The following is a 19,711-nucleotide window of genomic DNA, read 5'->3' as shown; positions in this document are numbered from 1 at the left end:
GTGTGTGTGTGTGTGTGTGGGGGGGGGGGGGGGGTGGCTTCAGTGGTAAAGGGTGGAGTCATGAGTGCTTGGAAAGGGGAGGTGGAAGTGGAATTATTTTTCTGTGTCAGAAAAGTTGAACCTCTCCACCCATTCCATTTATACAACGCCTGGACAAATCACTGCATCGTCTCAACGTTGACAACAAAGGTAAGTTCAGTGTAGTTCTACATTTTAATGCGGACTAACTGACTTTGTAACTGAGATGTAACACTGCAGGGAGGTTTAAGGGAATTTCCTAACTTTCAGTCATGTCAAATGTTTTCCACATGAGTTCCATAAAGTCGGTGCGAACACGTTTTGTTGTTTTATTTTCTTGAGTTTTGGTTAAGTAAGAATGAATCCCTGCTCTTCAGTGTGAGCCCGTTACCTGTTTTGTTGCACGAGAATGTGCTCAGTTGTTTAACCAGACTTGAGTACAGTAGCACTTTTTCTAGGGTGTGTCTCTGTGGGATTGCTGTTAGAGATGTGTGTCACACTGAACCAGGATTTCAAAGACCTAGGGGATTGTGGGTAGGAGTGTCGAACCGTTTTACTGAGAGTATGGCAAAGCAGTGGAAACTAAGGAATACAGTAACTTTATGAAATGGAAAAAGTCTCACAGTGATTTTTTTTTTTTTGGTGACGCGGTTGTACCAAAAGCAACAACTTAAGTGAATCAGATTTCTCTGCCTCTGTGTGGAGGACATTTGCTTTGTGGGGTCAGGTGATGAGGTCTTGAGACAAAACAAACAACCCATTGAATGAAGCTCAGACAAGTTGGTGACGGGATTACAATGAGATGTGATTACAGGATTGTGTAGCGTTGACACTTTTTTTGCCCCCTTTTCCAGGACTCACAATGGCTATGGTATCAGAGTTTCTGGGACAGCTCTCTCTCAACATTGGGGTAACGTCCGATATCTAATTCATGAAAACTCTTATACAATACATGGTGTACCTTTTTTAAATGCATATAAAAAAAGACAGCATCAATTTGATCTCACTCTGATTTGCTTTGGATCCTCAGGCCCATGAACCCACGTTCCCCACTGTGGTACCTGCTATGGATTTTGACCCTGACAGAGATGCTGCCAGAATAGAGACTGCTATCAAAACCAAAGGTAAGCTGTAGTACTGTACATGTTGCTTAAAATAAGAAAGCCGTGCTTGGTTCTGCTAGTCTCTACAGAGGAGTAGCTGGTATTTGTGAGTCAGCGTCCTGGCTTGTAACGTTTTGACCATGCTGGGAACACTTCCAAGTCTGCCTCAGTGCTGGCAGAGCTGGGAGCCATTGGCAACAGTCTGGACGCTAACGCTTCAACAGTCCACCATGTTGTTGTTTTGAAGAATATGTTCTATGTTTCTTTACTAATGACGTTTGACAGGGGAAATACCTTGTGACCACATCATGTGTTAAAGCAAGCAAGCAGGCATGCTGGCTTTGCTACCAGGCCCTCTTATAATTCTTTATTGTTATTGTCCAACATGCACTTTAAAAGTAATTAAAGATAAATTCACTCCAAACCTGTTATATGGCATTTACCATTTTAGCCTACAGAATGCCTCACAGCTCAGGATTTTACCTTTGCAGTTGAATATAGTTGTTTGTCTTCTTCATTCAAACATTAGGAGTGGATGAGCAGACCATCATTGACGTCCTGACAAAGCGGACCTACTCACAAAGAAGAGACATCGCTTTTGCATATGAAAGGAGGGCAAAGAAGGTACAGTAGGCCTCGAGATGCAATCCAAAATGCTTCACAGCTATTAAAAACAGTGTCTGAGACATTCAGGTAACATTGTTTTATCTTTAGGACATGATCTCAGCCCTGAAGGCAGCGCTGTCTGGCTCTCTGGAAACCGTGATCCTTGGATTGATGAAGAGCACGGCCCAGTACGATGCCTCATTGATCAGAGGCTCCATCAAGGTAAAGGACGCCGATTGGTACACTGTATCAGCAGATTCGATTTAAAGGTGACACTGCCCCCTTCTGGAGACATTACAGAACTTGCTTTTTTTGCTCCACCCCGATATAAGTTTTCATTGTGTTTATCCTAAAGTTTCATGCATAAAAAAAGTAATAAAGATTTCTGTCTCTTTCAGGGTGCAGGAACAGATGAAGAGACGCTGATTGAGGTTTTGTGCTCACGCAGCAACAATGAGCTGGTGGAGATCAAGAAGGTCTACAAGGAGTGTACGTTCAAAACATCCCAGTCATTCATACGAAGGGCTGGAAATGCATTGTAACATGTAATGCCTTACCTGTAGGTTGTTGTGCCATTCATGCACTATTAGGCTATAGTACAGGTTCTCTTTCTCCATCAAAAGTCTTGTCTTAAATGTTCTTGAACCAGAAATTGCACAGCTAATGTGATGACTCTAGATGCGCAGAGAAAGCTAAATGTCTAACTTGAAAGTATTATTTCCCACAGTGTTCAAGAAGGACCTGGAGAAAGACGTGGCAGGTGACACCTCTGGGAACTTTGCTAAGCTGCTCTTGGCTCTGGTGCAGGTGAGATTTGTCAGTGATCGTCTTTATGATTAATACGACACCAGACAGTTTAACCTGAGTTTGTGTCTTATTTCTGTGCAGACCAAGAGAGCAGAACCGTCCTCTATGGTAGACTATGACAAGATTGATGAAGATGCCAGAGTAAGTTGCCCATTTTCACTTTGTCTGTGGAATCTAAAATACATAGATTTTAAAAACTGTCATTTTAAAATCCAATTCAATAATTAATATCTCATGTAAAAATGTGAGTTATTGCATTTCACCAATGTCTACGTCACTGAAAGATTCACTAAAATGTCCAAATGTGTTTTGAAACCCTTTCTACTTTAGTAAAACTTTGTGCATTTGATCATTTTGAGCTCATTCAACAACGATATTTAATTTTGGTACCTTGATATTTAACAGTAGTGACAGCGCTTCTATGCCACAAAGTGTAATGTGTTTTGTGTTGCTGGTTCATTGATTCCACTCAGGCACTCTATGAGGCTGGGGTGAAGATAAAAGGAACTGATGTGCCCACCTGGATCGCCATTATGTCTGAGAGAAGCGTACCCCACCTGCAGAAGGGTAAGACAGCCTCTTTTTGTTTGGTAGCGTGTTTACAGAAGTGTTCATTTCAAATGTTTCTTAAACATTTGAAAAATACCCATTAACAATCAGTAAATCACTTTGTTTCCCTCGGCTTGTTAGTGTTCCAAAGGTACAAGAGTTACAGCCCCTACGACATGCAGGAGAGCATTACTAAGGAAGTCAAAGGAGACTTGCAAAGGTCCTTCCTGGTGCTCGGTACACATCATCTTTCATCAATAATTCATATTATTAATATATCACACCCTGTTTAGTAATTCCTGAAGTAAATATTCCCCATGTAGGCCAGGTATTGTTGTATGAAGCGCTTCTAAAATTACAAAAGAAAATCATCTGTCAAATACAAGATGTGTTATTGTGGATATTTATTCCGGTTTTCTTCTGTTCCAGTTAAGTGCTTTGAAAACAAACAGCTGTACTTTGCCAGCAGACTGAATGAAGCCATGAAGGTACACTGCTCTGTTCTATTTCTTCTTGTGGAGATGTGGCTATTTTGATGGCCAGACTTTCTTTTGGAATACAGATGTAAGAAGTGCATCTGCTTTTGAAATTGTACTGCAGGAACACAGAATCCACAGTTGGCAGAAGTTATCTTAAAACAGCGTTGCATCAGCTGCTGTAGTTCAGTTGAAAGCGTGTGCAACTTTGTAAGTGCTGACTCGTGCTTGTCTGCTCAGAGTAAAGGCGCCAAAGAGAAGATGGTGACCAGAATTATTGTGTCGCGCTGCGAGGTGGACCTGAAAAAGATCTGCTCTGAATACAAGACCAACTTTGGAGAGTCTCTGCAAAAGACTATTCTGGTTAGTGAATTATTCCGCCTGCCCATGACCTCTTACTGATGTACAGTAAGCCTTCTGTCGTCATGCAGCACCTCTAACCTGCTCTGTTTCTGCAGGAACACACCAAGGGAGACTACCAGAAGGTGCTGCTCGGCCTGTGTGGACCAGAGGAGTGAAAATGAATCATCGGTATCAAAAGGGCCTCAAGTTGCACCTCTGGAAAGGTGTACTGGAAAGGTGGGCTCATGAATATCACACTTGGAACGAACTTTGTGGCAAAAGCCTGCCCTTACTTTTCTGCACACGTTTAAATGCAACATTTAAGGAGATGCGTTTATCTTATATCTCGAAACATGAAGAATCTGTATTGAAGCGTACTTTTGTTGTACCAAAACGGCAATAAAGTTGCTTTGTAGGAGTATTGTTCCTTACTTTCTTTGCATTCCACCGCTTTGTTCCGACATCGTTGTATGTTGATGACACAGATAACCATTAGAGGGCGCTATAGTAGCATTAAAAGCATGAGCCGATAGCTCCAGCTCCTCCGTGTCTCGGGCCTCATGGTATCTGCTGAGGAAACGCAGAGAACACGATTTTTTGAATATAATGAAATATTTAAAAATAAAAATATATCTTTGTACTATACTTTATCATTTCCCCTTATTATTCTAAGTAGTATATTAAGAGTACATACATGAAACATCCATTCAAAGAACATGTATTTTATTTGCACAAAGGGAAAATATTACTATTTTGCAGTTTGCCAATTTTTAAAACCATATTTGAAATGATGGTTTTAGATTCAAAACTGCACCAACTTGAAGATGTATTACTTTGTGAAAACGATCATGTATGATCCATACAGCATCTTTTCATACAAATAATTAAGATTCAAATCGTCCACACTTTCCACTATGAGGTTCCATCAAGATGATTTAATCATTAGTGTGTTTTTCTGTGTTTGTTTGGTGCTAATATTTTAATTAAAAATGTTAATTTTACCTCCGGCAAAGTTGATTTGCATACCACTAAACAAGCTTCTATACAGTGTGTTTCTGCTGTTTAGTTTGTGGTCTCTCAGGATGAAATAACCACCACAGTGTTGTCAAGGCATTTCTACTGAAGTATAAAAACAAATGGCCCCAAAAGGCAAGATCAGAAATGCTGAACACAGCGATGAGGGAAAGTGCACGGACTGTATCATCTAAAACAGAGTGGTGTACTGTGGCTCAAATGTGATGGAAGATCATCTTCTATTGTGAGGGAAATTGTCCAATTTAAAATAATGCTTCTGTCTAATATTTTCACTGGTTGAGTAGCTGAGGAGAGAAATGGCTTCAGATTATAACAAGGCACTGGATTTATGATCATTGTGTGATAATATTGATGAGAACATTAGCCTTTTGTGATGGTTTATGTTTATAGGCAATAAAAAAATAAAATATAGTGTAAAGTTCGGTAAAACAGTATTTTGCAAAGCAGGGAGTGAGATTTATGCGCGAGCGTGGTGACAGGTTAATCTTTGCATCATAAAGAGGAAAGTCGCACCATATTTTTCCCTTTTATTTTTATATAGATGTACAACATGCTGTTCTGTTCAAGGCCAGCCAGTTGGGACCTCCAGCAAACCCAAGGGGAACTCTCTTCTCAATTGAAACGATGCAATTTACTGTCCCAAACGCTGGCACTTCATCATTCAGAGGACTTTAACCCCATGAATGTCAAACACGGAGCATGCTGGGAAAGGAGATGGAATACCTCGCATTACCATAACAACTAGAACCAAATGACAAGCACTCTGGAGCCTAGAAGGTGAAGAATAATACCATATAATCACCTAATAAGGATTGCATTTGAGAGGAGATCTCTGATTACTTCATGTTCTTTTTTGAATAATCAAAGACACTGATAAGGACCAGTGACCATTCCCAGCTGTCAGGCTGCTCTGCTGTGGTGGTTTTAGCATGAAAGGTCAAACAAATCCACTTACCTTTTCTAATACTTGTCCCAGTTAGACTGAACATGTGGATAGCGCCCCCTCCCCCCCCCCCATTCACCAGAGACAAAGCCCAGGCAGCGCTGCAGGCATCCAGCAGCATTAAAGTTTCACAGTACAGCTGTAGAGCTGCTGTCGGCCCGCCAGACACACCAACTGCACATTGGGAAGGTTTTAGTTTGTGCTTTTTATTAATTTATTGCATTGAACAGAGCTTGCAACTTAGAGAACCGACAGCGTCTGAACGTTCCTTCTCATGTCCCTCCCTCCTTGACACAGCTGAACCCGGCTCAGAATTTTGGTGCAGAGCACCAAAGGGTGTTTAATTATAGAGTAGCGGTCCACCAAGGTCTGCTTTTAATTGTGTGCATCTGTGTGTGTGTGTGTTTGCCCGCAGCTCTATAGGTCGCAGGCATACTCTAAATGAGAACTTCTACAGGCTAAGCTGGAGGACCCGCTCCTTCTACACAGCTGCAGAGCCGAGAGAGCCAGAGTTTGATTCATATTTTCTTAATTATCATTTAATTCAGCCAAACCAGAGCTTCTTCAGTGAAAGTGTGGCCTTTGTCTCTGTGAAGCTGAATACTCTGGCTCGTTAAGGGCACTGAGAGATCCTGTATATGGTAAATAAGAGGTTATGCTGCTGCCCCAGGGAGAGTTGGCACCACACTGAAGGACATCTCCTTCTGAAGAATGCCGCTCTGCTGATGTTTCTCTGCGCAGACCGTAGAGCCGGATCCTCCGCCTCTGGCTTCGTCAGGCCCGTTTCCTTTTATGAGGCTCAAACTGAGCACAACAGCACAGGCAGAAGAGCGCTGTGCACTCGTCATGCCATCAGGCTGCCTCCTTTGTACAGTAGACTGGTAATTGAAACAACATAAGAGAGCAGAATAAGGCCTGTCTCCTCTTCGGTTTTGACTGCAGTCAGTCCATCTGCAGGAAAAAAAAAAAGTGTCAAGTTTCTAAAAGAGCTTTGTGTAACATGCAACACAGTGTATGTCTTTGAAGAGTTCAGCTTCTATCATCTTCAGAAGCCACAAGGATTCATGAGAAGATTATACTTGGTGCAAGCTGTGACTTTGCTGCTTAACCTCCGCCTGTTTAACACAGTATTTAGTGGAGAAAGATGATGCTTTGTTAATTGTAGATTAAATCAATCATGTCTGATACTAGTCACAATCCAGTTTGTTAAAAAGCATGCCTGGAGACATAACCAGACTTTTATATAGTTTATCAGATCAGCAGTATTTGATGCTCAGGGCTGGATTGGATGCTGACTTCTCTCTTTGCTTGACGCTTCCCCTCCATAGCCGTGTGCTGAAGGGATGAGAATACCCTGTGGCTGGTTAACCTACACGCTTTCTATCTATATCCACCGTCTCTCCTCCTCCAGTCGGCCCACAGAGACGCCCCTCATCCCCTGTGCCTATGCTGCCACTCGCCGCCCTGCCAAACACGCAAAAGGGAATTTTCTGACAAAGAACCACACTTGCAAAGATTGTTGTGATCCACTGGGTTTGATCATGTGTCTGACGTAGGAAACACAGGGTCTCTAGTTTGTATCATACAGGATGCATGCATGCATAAAGTGTGTGTACAGTTTAATCTTTTGATGGCGCTTGCGTGGCCCCCAGCCAGATGCACTAATGATAATTTTCTGTGAAGTGGTTGTAATGGTCTGGCCCAAGCATCAGCAGCTACTCCGTTGTTTGCACATGCCACTGGATCAGTTTGGGTGTGTGTACTTTGCAGCGATGGTGATAATATACCAAGAAACTGCGAGGGGAGGACAGTCTTCATCAGCCTGGCATATTAATGTTTATTTACACCATGGCTAATAAGATGTGTGCTCCACAGCTAGGTGGGACAGAATGATGGCGGGTAATTAAACTGCTTTGCTTTAGATTCATCCATTATCCATACTCAAGCCTGCATACATAATGTAATAATGTAAAACAAGGCTTGTTGCAGCGGTGGGTGAGGTGACCATTCTGGGGTGTTTTCATCCTGGGAGCACAGTGTAAATCAATGTGGCGTGTCACTGCAGACACAAGGTATACAGATCGCTGCGATAAATTTGGGAATTGTCAAAATGTGTATTCAGAAGGGAGTGAGATACAACCTTTTACATAATGCAATTTTGAAAGAACTCAAACACACTGACAAGACTCATTTGTGTTGCAGCGTTTGGCTTACAACCTCTAACCTGTTGGAGGTCCGGGACTGACTGAGTGGGTGTCTAATCCATATTTTCATGACGCTTAATCCCATCTACTGAAGGCAGGCCTTGTCACCAATGTCCTTGTCGGACTGGCCACTGGACCATATGCACATACACACACACACACACACACACACACACACACACACACACACACAACCTCACCTTCATGCAAGAGATTGAAATCAGCTAGGCAGACACTCGAGCATGAACCAAATGTCAGCGACAAGCCACAGGGAGAGAAGAGGAGCCCATGTTAATTATTACAAAGAGAAATCACACTATTTCCCCTGCAAAACATGTTGTCCCGGATATCTGTGGCTCATGAAGTCATTTTCTGTTTTTCCCTCCAGGGATAAACCCAAGAGGAGACACAATTTCAATGAGTAGGTCTTTAAAAGCAGTGATTAACTTTGTGATGGATGTGTTTTTTTCCCCGCAAGCTTTTGCTCATCACTTTATAGGATCGTGTTGTGTGCACTTGCATGATATTATACAAAAAGGGGAGCAAATCCAGTGGAAGATCAGCAAGTTAGAGAAAACTGCAGACTTCTTTTGTTCATCAGAATGTCATGGAATTACAGATATTGTTTGAAGCCACACCGTGAAGCTCCTCTGACAGGAGAAATGCAAAAGTTTTTGGAAAGGTGTCTAAGAATTTCTTCCCCATGCTACGCCACTCTCTCATTTGGAAAAAACAACCAGCCTTCTCCTACTTCTTCTGACAACACGTTTCCCATGTGACACTTAACCTTTGGAGATTTCCCATTCTCTCTGATCATTCACTGTTTGGTTCATGTTAATTAACCCTAGGGCGCAGCAGAGAGTTGCAGGCTTTGAAGCAGAAGAGAGAGAGAGGGGGGGGGGGGTGGGTGGGCAAGAAAGAAGTAAAAGGAAGAAATGATTTTGTTGTTTTCTGTGTCTCTATGGCGATTCATTTCCCCATCTGTGTGAGAGTCTTGGCGGCGGCAGTGAGGATAGTGAATGGCGTGGGTGTTGGAAAGGATGGAATATGGTTTGTTCTTGGGTTTGTGTCCCTGTCACCGTTAGTCCCTCTCCCTGAGAGGAAGTTGGCCAGGGCAGCCTGACCTCCCTCAGGTGGCCATGGATATGGAAATCAGCTCAAAAATAGAACACAAGATGGTTTTCATAGCCTTCCGCTTCCCCGCAAAAAAAAAAAAGGATTTTTGTCGATTTCTTTTCATTCTTTTTGGCTCCTGGCAGAAATGGTCTTTTCTGTACTTGCTTCAAATACACAAAACACGTTTCTTGGTGAAAAGTGCCACTGGTGGCAGGCAGGAAATATAGCCTGAGCCCAAAGTATATGTTGTGCATGGGAATGTTTTTTTTAACCCTTTCACTACTTGAGTCTCATCCCTCCTGGTTAGCAAGGCGCCGTGGCTCAGAGTACAGCGGGATCTCTGGCCTTGTCATCAGTGATTGTAGGTACAGCTAAAAATACACAATCAACCAGTCAGGTGACATACAGTGTGTTTACTCTGGCTTCTTGAACTCCGAAATGCTTTTTTTCCCCTCCTCCTTTCTCAAAAGCACATTTTCTTAAAGCTGCAATGTGTTGAAATCCACCAAAACAGTGGAAATATTCATGAGGAAATCCGCCGGAGAAGACGAGCCGCAGCACAACCAGAGGCTTTATTCTCCAGGTTCTATCTGATGCTTGTCTAAAGCACATAAAGACAAAGACAGGAAGTATGATTAGCCATACAGAATAGAAGTGCAGTGCTCCCTCCAGGATAAGTCTTGAGGTGGGACTGATCAAAGCTATGCCCAGAGACAGAGGCAGACTGAACCAGCACTTTCCAACAGCTATCACTGCCTTAAGACAGGGGAGTTCTATACATATTTCCCTTTCAACATCTTCACCAGAAAGTTGGCAATATGTTGCAACAGAACAATAGCTTCAGAAATACAGTTAAATCTTCCATTATAATGTAAACTGTGACTGTCAATGTTCCAATTTCTGAAGAGCTCATAGATGTCACATGATTTAAACTCTATAATCTTCATTTAGTCACTGGAGTCAGGAATTCTTCTTTGTACATTTTTTTGGAAATACCATGAACCCTGACTCCACTGCTGTACATCTCTGCAATCTATCCAGGTTGTTACACTGTGTCTCTCTTTATCATTGTCGTTTGTATTTCAACGGTGCAGTCTTACAGATTTTACGATTTTCAACATCATGTGTTCAGTTACCCCTGCTTTAATATACAGACTAAGAAGTGTCACATATGCAAACTTTACCGGCTGCATGTCCTTTCAAGTGCACCCAGTGTCTTTTAGTCAAGGAGAAAAGGGGAATGCAGGTATATTGAGTCCGCCTCAGGGTTTGCGACTGGAAGTACAAGGCTCTGGCTGATAATTGAGACGGACGGAGTGTGATGAGATGCCTTCATTATAGACATGTTTAAAGGAGAGCAGGGGCTGGTTTTAGCAAAAGGACGGCTTTGATATCTGGGCCTCAGACACTTCTAGGTGTTGTAATGACAGCCGTCTGCTGCTTTGGATTTCATTGGTTTTTTTTCTTTTGGAAGTTTCTCCACTATCATCAATATTTGATTTTTCTTTATGCAAAGTCCCCGTACACATATCCTCATGCATGTACACGCTTTGTCCTGTCTGTATATTTTCTTGAGTTTTACATGCAAGTTATCTCTTTATAGTTTGGTCTTTTTTTTCTTATTAACATACAGATTGATGGCATTATTTCTGTTAATTTACAAACTGAACCTTTATACTCCTCCAGCAAAGCTTTAGAACAGAACTCACACACTGTTTATTAATATATCCTGAACATTTTGGCAATAGCCAGACAACCGTCAATATGCTTGTTCATAAAAGCACAAATTTGAATTTCTTCCTTGGCCTGTAAGCCTCTAAACTAGGAGACTAAATATATACTTACATTTTATTTCAAAGAGAAAAAATCCTCTCTGGCAAAAAGACTGGCTATGAAGAACTTTACTCAAGGATAGGAAGCACATCATTAAAACGGGGCAGAAATATTAAAAAGGGTGGATATGAAAGCGTGACGATCTACTCGCCTTTGGCTACTCTGACTCGCTTCAAAAACATCTTGAGATCTTTCCCTCCCTCAGACCCGCGCTCTCCCTTGTTATTTGACTTTATTTGCTGGCTTCACGTTGAGTTGAGCTGTGGAGTTTTCCACTAAATAATCAATCACATAGAGCATCATAAAGGCAAATGATCCCTGTGAGGAGACTCTTACTGCACAGAGCATAAACACAAGACAGAGTGAAGGGCGCAAGTGCTGAGGTCCCTTCATGTCTGCTTGACACCTCAGATTTCATCAAAGTCCCAAAGTCTGTATGTCCTCAAATGCCTCCCCAGACCCTGGCCTGGTTGGCCTAATTATAATACACAGAAATGTGAGTGCTGAGGGGAGTCGCCGCTATAAAAGTGTAGGTATGAAGTAATTACCTGCTTTTTGCCTCCCTCTGTCTGGCTTTCGTCTCTCATCATCATGTGACACGAGCGGCTGCGGTGCTGTCAGCTCGGACCTGAAGACGAGCTGTGAGTAAGGGACATTAACACATTACTCCCGCTCCCTCATGGATAATGGAACAAGGTTTTCATTTGAATGATAAACAAAATGACTTGCAGATACTGGGAAGATCACTGGCACCTGCCCCTCCCTGCTTCCATGCAAAGCTGAGTATTATGCAAAACAAGGGGCGAGGATTTTTTTATTTTTATTTTTGGTGTCGTGTGAACTCATCTGTGTATCTCCCAGGCATATTGGACAATTATGAGTCAGTAGAAGTAACTCCACCTTGCTAATGCGGTGTTGTGTTCACTGTCCTTTTATCAGTGCACAGCTGCTTTCATCTGGAAAGTTCTTCACCAAATCCTGTGTTCTTCAGATTAGCATAGACTTGTATCTGAAGGCCTTAATCAGAAACAACAAGGCACAATGGCCTCCACGTGTCCAGGGTGATAAATAATTCTGGACCTTATCAAAGCAATCAAAATCATGTAAGAGAAAATGGAATAGTGATGTGCCAAAGTATATAAAGTAAATACATATTCATGTTTATGAGAGAGAATATGCGGCAGCACATAGCTGCAGTGCTGTTTATTTTCATTTATAAAGGCTTTCAATTCAAAACAAACTGAAGTTATTTTAGTTTATTTTGCTGCCAATAAACAGCTGGGGGGAATGTTGTTCTGCAGTGACGCTCTGACTGAAAAAGGTATTTCAAGTCTCCTGAAAACGACAGCGGTGCGGCTCACATAACACATGCTTGAAGAGTGACTCCTCAGAACTGAGTCTAAAAAGGGTGCATTGAATATATATTGGTTAACATCCTTTAACGGCAGCTACAATTAATGTGTGAAGCTGTGCTTGAATCCCACTTTGTGCCATACACCTGCCAATCACGGTGTTTGTAGAGCTAGATCACAGTGTTGTTTTCCTACTGTATTCAGCGATGTATTTACTTCCGCTGGTGTAAAACAGATTGTATTTCCTGGTCTTTTGAAGATGAGCCAGAGCAGCACGTGCAGTGCAAAGATGCACAAATTGCAAAAAAAGGAATAGAAGAGGAAAAATGTGGGAAGGTAAAAAGCAAACCATGTCTTCTGTATTGTTTGTGTGCTTAATGTCAGACCAGGCACCGTATTCCCACCATTCATTGCACCGATTTGGTGCCACTTTATCATCTTGTGCTTATCTGATAGGAGAGGAAATTGACGTCTGTCTCTGCAGCTGTAGCCCAGCTCCTTCTAGGTTTGACAAAAAGTGTCCTCGTACAGGTTCTGTATGTCACCTGGAACAAAAAGGTGAACCCCATTTTTTGATAGAAAACAACAAATTAGTCTCATACCTCTAGAATCATACCCAAAGTCTTCTGTTCAATGGACTTTCATCCAGTATTTTCTCTGCACGTCTAAAGAAGCCTTTGGTGTCTTCCTCTACAGGGATCCTCAGCTGTTCAGGCCTCACTGTTCTCCAGTGGTTACATCAGTGTATCCAGAGAGGTGCCAATCCAGACGTCTCACCACCTTTCTGAGACAGAGCCCACAAGGCACAAGCAGGCACAAGTCCCTGGTTCGGACAGGCTGCCGTCTTTTATCAATGTTGACCAGCCAGACTCCTCGTCAGCCAGACTCCTCCAACACAGCTGCACCTGGGAGCGTCTCTAATCCCTCTTCTTTGTCATCTCAGGTCAGTAGATGCACTACATTTCCACCTTGAGAATTATAGCAAAGGAAATACTCTGAAGGTATGTAAAAAAAAAAAAAGGAAAAACTCTGAACCGGTGGATTTTTTTGTTGGTGGTGAGTTTGTTGTTTCTCCTGAGATTCAAACACACAAACAGCATTCATCTACTACGTGGATCTTTAAAGTGAACAACTTAAAGTCCAAGTCCAGTTTGTCAAACACCATCCTGACTCGATAGAATCGTATTGACATCATTTCAATTATTTCCAGGCAGCATCAGGGAGGTGAGGATTAAAAAGATAAAACACAGGCTTTTATGCATCGGCCACTTTGCAAATTAGATGGATTAAAATGTGCTCTGCAAAGGGAATTAATTTGCAAGTGAATGGCAGTTAGTAGGCAACCGTGTATAACAGATGACACAACCCCCCCCCCCCCCCCCCCCCCCCCCGAGGGTATTCCACGGTTAGTTTGGTACAATTTAGAAATTACACAACTCGTTTACTAAATAACAGGCTCATTTTTCCCTGAACTGCATTCTTTAGCGCCTCTCTGTCACTTGACTTTCAGATGTGTTGAAAATAGGTTTGTCTAATCCAATGAATGAAGCCTCCTGGTAGCACTCACTGCAGTAATAGATGGTCATTTATAATTCATGAGGTGGCTAGTCCCCCAAGTTAATTTTGCCCAAGGCACTGTTTACTTCTGCTTTGTACTTTGTTTAAAGTCAGTTGTTGACAACGCTTGTACATGTCAAACTATCACCGCTAATAATTGCTTAAGGAGATAGAACTTTTGCAAATGTTGGTTCCACCAGAGGTATATTCGCCTCACCCTTTGCAGAACTTCTTCAGATGAATTTTTGATTCATCTCCTTCTCGCTCTTGACAAAAAAAAGTCCTCTGTAATTCAAAGCAATAGCTGTAAGAGAAATTATAAAAAAGAATAATGTAGTATGCACTCCATAACATCCTAGTTTTCATGTGAAATAGGAAACGTCTCATCTCCCACCACCCCGCTCTCTTTCTTTCTTTATCTCTGACTTTCTTCTTTCTCTCTTATTTTTATGCATATTGACCAAAGAAAGACTGTGCTCGTAGATGATGACTATCACACACTGCAGATTGACAGAATCTATTGTAAGAGAGCAAGGGCCTTGGGCACTACCTCTGGGTTAACCTTGTTCCTCTCTCTCTGTGCAGATAGCGACATACTCTCAATACAAGCAGTCACTTGATTTGTGCCAATTATCCAGGCTGTCACTTTCCCTGGTGAGGGTGGCCCAGGATGCGCCCCGTCCCCCACACTTCCCGTCTAGAGCGGACGTGCACTAAAAGTCTGCGCTCGTAGCTGTAGGCTGTGGGAATGATTTTGAATGCAGAGATGGGAGGGGGGGGGGGGGAATAAAAGAAATGCGGGAAGCAAGTTCTGAGTTTGACAGTGTGATAGCATTGACTTCCGAGACAGTTACAAGGGGAGTGTCATTTCTCCCACAAAGACGTCTCCCCAGGGCTGCACCATCTTCCATCAGTCAGTCACTCTGCAGCTTAATATTCAGCTGTACACGGTCTACAGGACCCAACTGGGTTACATTCACTAAGGTACACAAAATCCTCTTGTAAGTCTGTTGGTTTTAGTCTAAACCAGTACTAACTTTAATATGAATGTGCTCAAATGTAGCACAAGTATTAACAATAACAGTCATTTCTCGAGAGCATAATTCATGTGGCTGCATTTGGAATCCTGAAGGAGGAAGGCCATAAATCTGTTGAGCCGATAAAATCAAACCGAATCCAAACATTATGTTAACAGCTGCGTGCCAAACCTGAATAAACACACCAAACAAAGACGGGGCAAAGTTACTCATATGCCTCAAGAAACTGAAAAGATTGCCATCATTGTAATCACACCGCAAATTAAAACAAGTTGAAACCTTCTTTTTAGCGTGTCATAACTGTGTCCTCGGTGTAAATCTCGCGCTATTTAAATGCCAGAGGTCAGAGTAATCTCATTATCATCTCACCTGCACCCAGGTTTCAAGCCTCAGTCTCTTTGCAGTCGCCAGTTTTTTTGGCTGCACTGCACTATTTTTTTCCTGGCTCCGAAAACGCAATTGCCGTGTTTTCGAGCTACTCTTTAAACAGCGCTGCTGTGTATTTACTGATCTATTTCTCGCCGCTTTTATGTTGTTACTGTGTCTCTTGTAACTTCTCAGTATTCAGCAGCAGAGAAGTGAGACGCAGAGCTCCTCTAAACAGCAGAGGTTATCCTCAGTATGGATGTCTGCAGGGGAGTAAACAGCATTGGAGCGCGAGTGAATATTTTGTATGAGACAATATTAATTATTCATGCCTGCTTCATTGTGTATGATGATGTGTCAGGATGTTTGCCAATAAACAACAATATTCCTTGTAGGATTGATCTAATATGAAAAGTTGTTGAGCTAGTTCCTCTCAGTGCGAGAAAGTCTGACAAATGCAGTATGTGGGAGAGCTAGCACGAGTACTTATTTATGGAAATATCAATATTGTATCATAATACCGTATCCTCTCCTTTTAGTATAAACAATACAATCAAAGGGGTACTTTGAATCTGGACTGTGAGAATGGCATTAATATGAGGATGAAGGAAAATGTGAAACCACTGGATACAAAGCTGTGTAATCAAATCCATTTGAAGCAGGAAGGTAAACTGGGTCAGTGGGATTTTGTGGATTGGCAGAAAAGTGCACACAAAAGGAAACAGAAAAATACCCTGTACCTTGTTTTGAAGTGTTTCTTTTGCTCAAAAGGAGGCACTAACTAAGTGCGGCACGCCCCAGTGATGTGGTTCGTCGTTGGCTCTTACTGCAGAATGATAAGCTTGGGGTGTCTGTGGGGGGATCTCTGCTCTCTTTCATGGTAGCGGTGCCCCCGCCGCCGTCTCCCTGTGACGCCCCAGGGAATGCATCACCACACGGGCAGGACAGCAGGCCGGCACGGGCGTTATAATTGCCATCTCCTCTTAGTACACACTGTGCACTGTGGAGCACGGTGATTAAATAAAAAAAAAAACTCCTCTGCATCCAAGCTCTTTACCTCGCAGGCAAAACAGCAGGTTCCTCTGGGATGGGGTCATCATGGCCCCCTCTGTGTTCTGTGATCTCTGCAAAAAATAAAAAATAGGAGGGGGTGCAGACTGCTCGGTATTATGTACCACTGTTGAAAAAATACAAAAAACATGAAGAACTTAATGGGTGTTAAAATTGAGATTTGTCTAAAGATTTCCGAATCCACGACATTCACACGCAGTATTGAAACGTTGGATACATATTTGATTTGGTGATTTGGGGCGAGCCGACGGTGAACAATAGACGGCAATTTCACACTGTGGAACAATACAGCTCTTTTAATTATGATTCACATTTCTATTAGACACTTCCCCTTTTCATTCCTGATTAAAAACAGGTAGTTTGAACACATCCTTGATCATTAGCATTCCGATTTAAACATGTCTGCCATCATTAAAATACAGATAACTCAACTGAAGCCATAAAGAAAATTAGACCTAGGTTTTATACAGAGTTATCGTCCTTGGACAACCTGCACATACACATCAAACAGACCATTGTCACCTGGGTTAATGGCTTTGTTAATTTGAAGACATTAACAACTGCTCGGCTGTCCCCAATGAATGTGTCACACAAGGCAGGTCTTGTATTGTTAAATGGGTTGCTCAGTAGATTGATTCCTTAGCTGCAAAGCACAGCAGTGATGTAGGCAAGCGGGTTAATTAAACATTTACACACAAACACACAACAATCTATTGTACTCCTAATTTATCACATCAATATGCACTTTCATCAAGACTTTTTATTTTTTTGAGAGAGGCATATGTTTGCTTGCTCCATCCTATTGGCACCATGCCGGTTTTACTGCGCTGCTGTTTTGGGGGGGGGGGGACTAGGACTATTGAGATCGCTGCACTCATCCATAACAGGGACATAGCGGTCCCTCCACTGTGCAGGGAGACACGCAGATAAAGATTCAAGCACCTGCACCCACACCTCTCTTTCATCTCTGGCACCAAACGCAGAGGAAGCATATACTGATTCCAAATCAGCTCTCTCGCTCTCTCTCTCTCTCTCTCCCTCTCCACTGCCTCCACCTCCCAGCTCTGTTTAGCACACACACACATCATGCAAGTGTACACATTTGTACACAAAAATACACAGTCGCACAGTCCACCACAGAGACTTCCTCATAAAGCTCCGATGAACAAATGTAGAAGTGAGCGCCACACCTCTTCCAAAAGGAATTTATTCTGATTCTTATTCTGAAAACTCTTGGGGTCATGAGGACGAGAAAAGTTCTTGTATTTTTCTTATTTTCAAAGAATTTCCACATTTGTCAGTGCAAAGTGGGATTTGGGCCAGAGGCGTCGATGCTTTCCATCTTTCATGTATCCTCTGCTGACAGAAACCGAGCTGACAGGAAGGCAACAAGGGAACAATCAATCACCTTTCTTTTCAACTTTCTTTTTTGGCCCACATATGTGCCGCTTAATTTGTTAACACTGTGGTAAAAAAAAAAGAAGCTTTTTTACCAGTCTTTAGTGGTTGTCTAAGCGATGGAGCGTAACAGTCCTGCACTGCAGCAACAGTGAGCTATGATGAATTCCAATCATCACTCCATATGCCAGGCCTCATTAGCTACGGATGTGTTTGCTTATAGCTTCGCCTAAATACCTCAAGTACTGGATGCATGTTGTTTTTCTCTCCTCTTTTAAGTTCTCTTCCTCACTTATTTACACGCACACACACACACACACACACACACACACACACACACACACACACACACACACACACATTCTGGAAAAGCCTTTAATACACTTGCCAACTGTGGGCCCTTGGTAAGATTCCTTGAGGGCGATGTGTATCCACAACAGTGTCTCTCCCTCAGACATGTGGCATGGGTAAACAACACGGTTAAGCCTAAAACAATGTGTGTCCCTGATGACTGCAATTATTTATGAAATCAAACACAATTCAGCTCTTTGCCAAGTGGGACAGCTCTCCGGATCACTCAACAAATCTCCGCTCTTTACCGCTCATAATAATGTCAACACAGAAAGTATCATATTGCTGTCATCTCGGCCATCCAAAAGCTAGTACGGTAATCGATTCACTGATCTTTCACTTCAACAACACCGTCTCTTTAACTACAGCATCCAAACCAAATGGAACATGTGTGAACTATGCTACCCGGAGGCCGTCACTCCTCAGGCTGTCTTTGTGGATGATGGCAGGCTGAATTATTCAACCCGAGGTGTTATTGCTCCTGACCGGAGGAGCAGCGCAGAGTGAGGAATGCCAGTGTCAGGACAGTATGCGTGCTCTCGGGGCATTAGCCTCCAGTAAGCAGCTGCTGCAGATGGTATGCTCACTTTGTCGTCGCGGTTTCTTAACGCCGCTTGTGAAGAGCAATTAGACCAACAGCACAGAAAAACTCATTTCATTTCCAAAAGGAAAATTAGAGAGGTGGAGTGAGGGACGGGGCCATTCATCACTCATTATCTGGACTTTAAAGAGTCTCAGGACTTTCATCAAACAGTAAGACAACCAGTCAGACAGGCGCCGACAAGCTGCTGTCAACTAGGAACTTTCCTCGATGTTGAGGTCACTGACCTCTTTGTTGTAAGTGTTTCTCTCTCAAGTTGTGTAATTTGAGAGTGCGTTCACACCTCCCGACCCTTATACTTGTAACTACAACAGAGCGTGCTTGTACCTCATGTATGGCTAAGAGCCTAAATTCACTAAAGCTGATTGTTTCAGCTTGCTGTTGCTGTTGCTGAATTATTTGTAACAGTTGAATCAGTTTGTAAGTATTCAAAACACTGTGACAAATACAAATTTATCAGAACAATGTAAGATCTTTTTATATTCAGGGAGAAAATGGAGGATGTGTAACGTGTGTGTACACAAATAATATGTAGAGGGAAATACAATGTGATGGTTTCCTATCGCGCAGAAAGACAAGTGTGAAACATGATTATTACAGGAACGTAAGACAAAGGATGAGAAATGATGAATGTGTGTTTAAAAAAGTTATTTTACAATAATAAGTAATAAAGAATCATTAGTTCAAAGAAGTCACTAAAGACAATGTGCTACCATCCCGTGTGTATGTTTTGCTGCCATGCTTATATTTTAAATCCCCCACCAGAAACACACAAATATAGACAAGATTAACATGTAATCATTTGTGAATAATTATCATGACGTGCATTCAAAATGCAGCTAAGAATTAATCAAAGAAAGAAGGAGATGTTTATGCAACATAGTGTGTAAATATGTGGACCGACAGTAAAGAGATACCCTACATTTCAAGCGCATAGATTTGAAAG

The 19,711-nt window shown here is 42.3% G+C and overlaps 1 protein-coding gene across 1 annotated transcript; it reads left to right on the top strand.

Annotated features, from left to right (window-relative positions):
• The first annotated feature begins 85 nt into the window (after nt 1-85).
• Nucleotides 86-4,319, top strand: LOC306783409 (annexin A2-like). The gene is made up of 13 exons (XM_079277043.1): nt 86-189; nt 873-928; nt 1,049-1,142; nt 1,651-1,745; nt 1,836-1,949; nt 2,126-2,216; nt 2,455-2,534; nt 2,616-2,675; nt 3,008-3,101; nt 3,225-3,320; nt 3,513-3,571; nt 3,800-3,922; nt 4,018-4,319. Exons 2-13 carry the CDS (start codon nt 881-883, stop codon nt 4,075-4,077), a joined length of 1,014 nt encoding a protein of 337 aa, XP_079133169.1. The 5' UTR covers nt 86-189; nt 873-880; the 3' UTR covers nt 4,078-4,319.
• The last annotated feature ends 15,392 nt before the right edge of the window (nt 4,320-19,711 follow it).

The sequence above is a fragment of the Melanostigma gelatinosum genome, assembly GCF_949748355.1.
Source record: "Melanostigma gelatinosum genome assembly, chromosome: 1".
Taxonomy (NCBI): Eukaryota; Metazoa; Chordata; class Actinopteri; order Perciformes; family Zoarcidae; genus Melanostigma; species Melanostigma gelatinosum.
Note: the sequence above shows the minus strand (reverse complement) of the source record. Positions and strands in the feature narration are given on the sequence as shown.

Excerpts from the sequence above, each read along its gene's own strand:
- LOC306783409 (XM_079277043.1), top strand. The coding sequence starts at position 881 with ATGGCTATGGTATCAGAGTTTCTGGGACAGCTCTCTCTCAACATTGGG. Across the intron at positions 1,143-1,650 it reads GACTGCTATCAAAACCAAAG|GAGTGGATGAGCAGACCATC; the intron begins GTAAGCTGTAGT and ends TTCAAACATTAG. Across the intron at positions 3,102-3,224 it reads CGTACCCCACCTGCAGAAGG|TGTTCCAAAGGTACAAGAGT; the intron begins GTAAGACAGCCT and ends TCGGCTTGTTAG.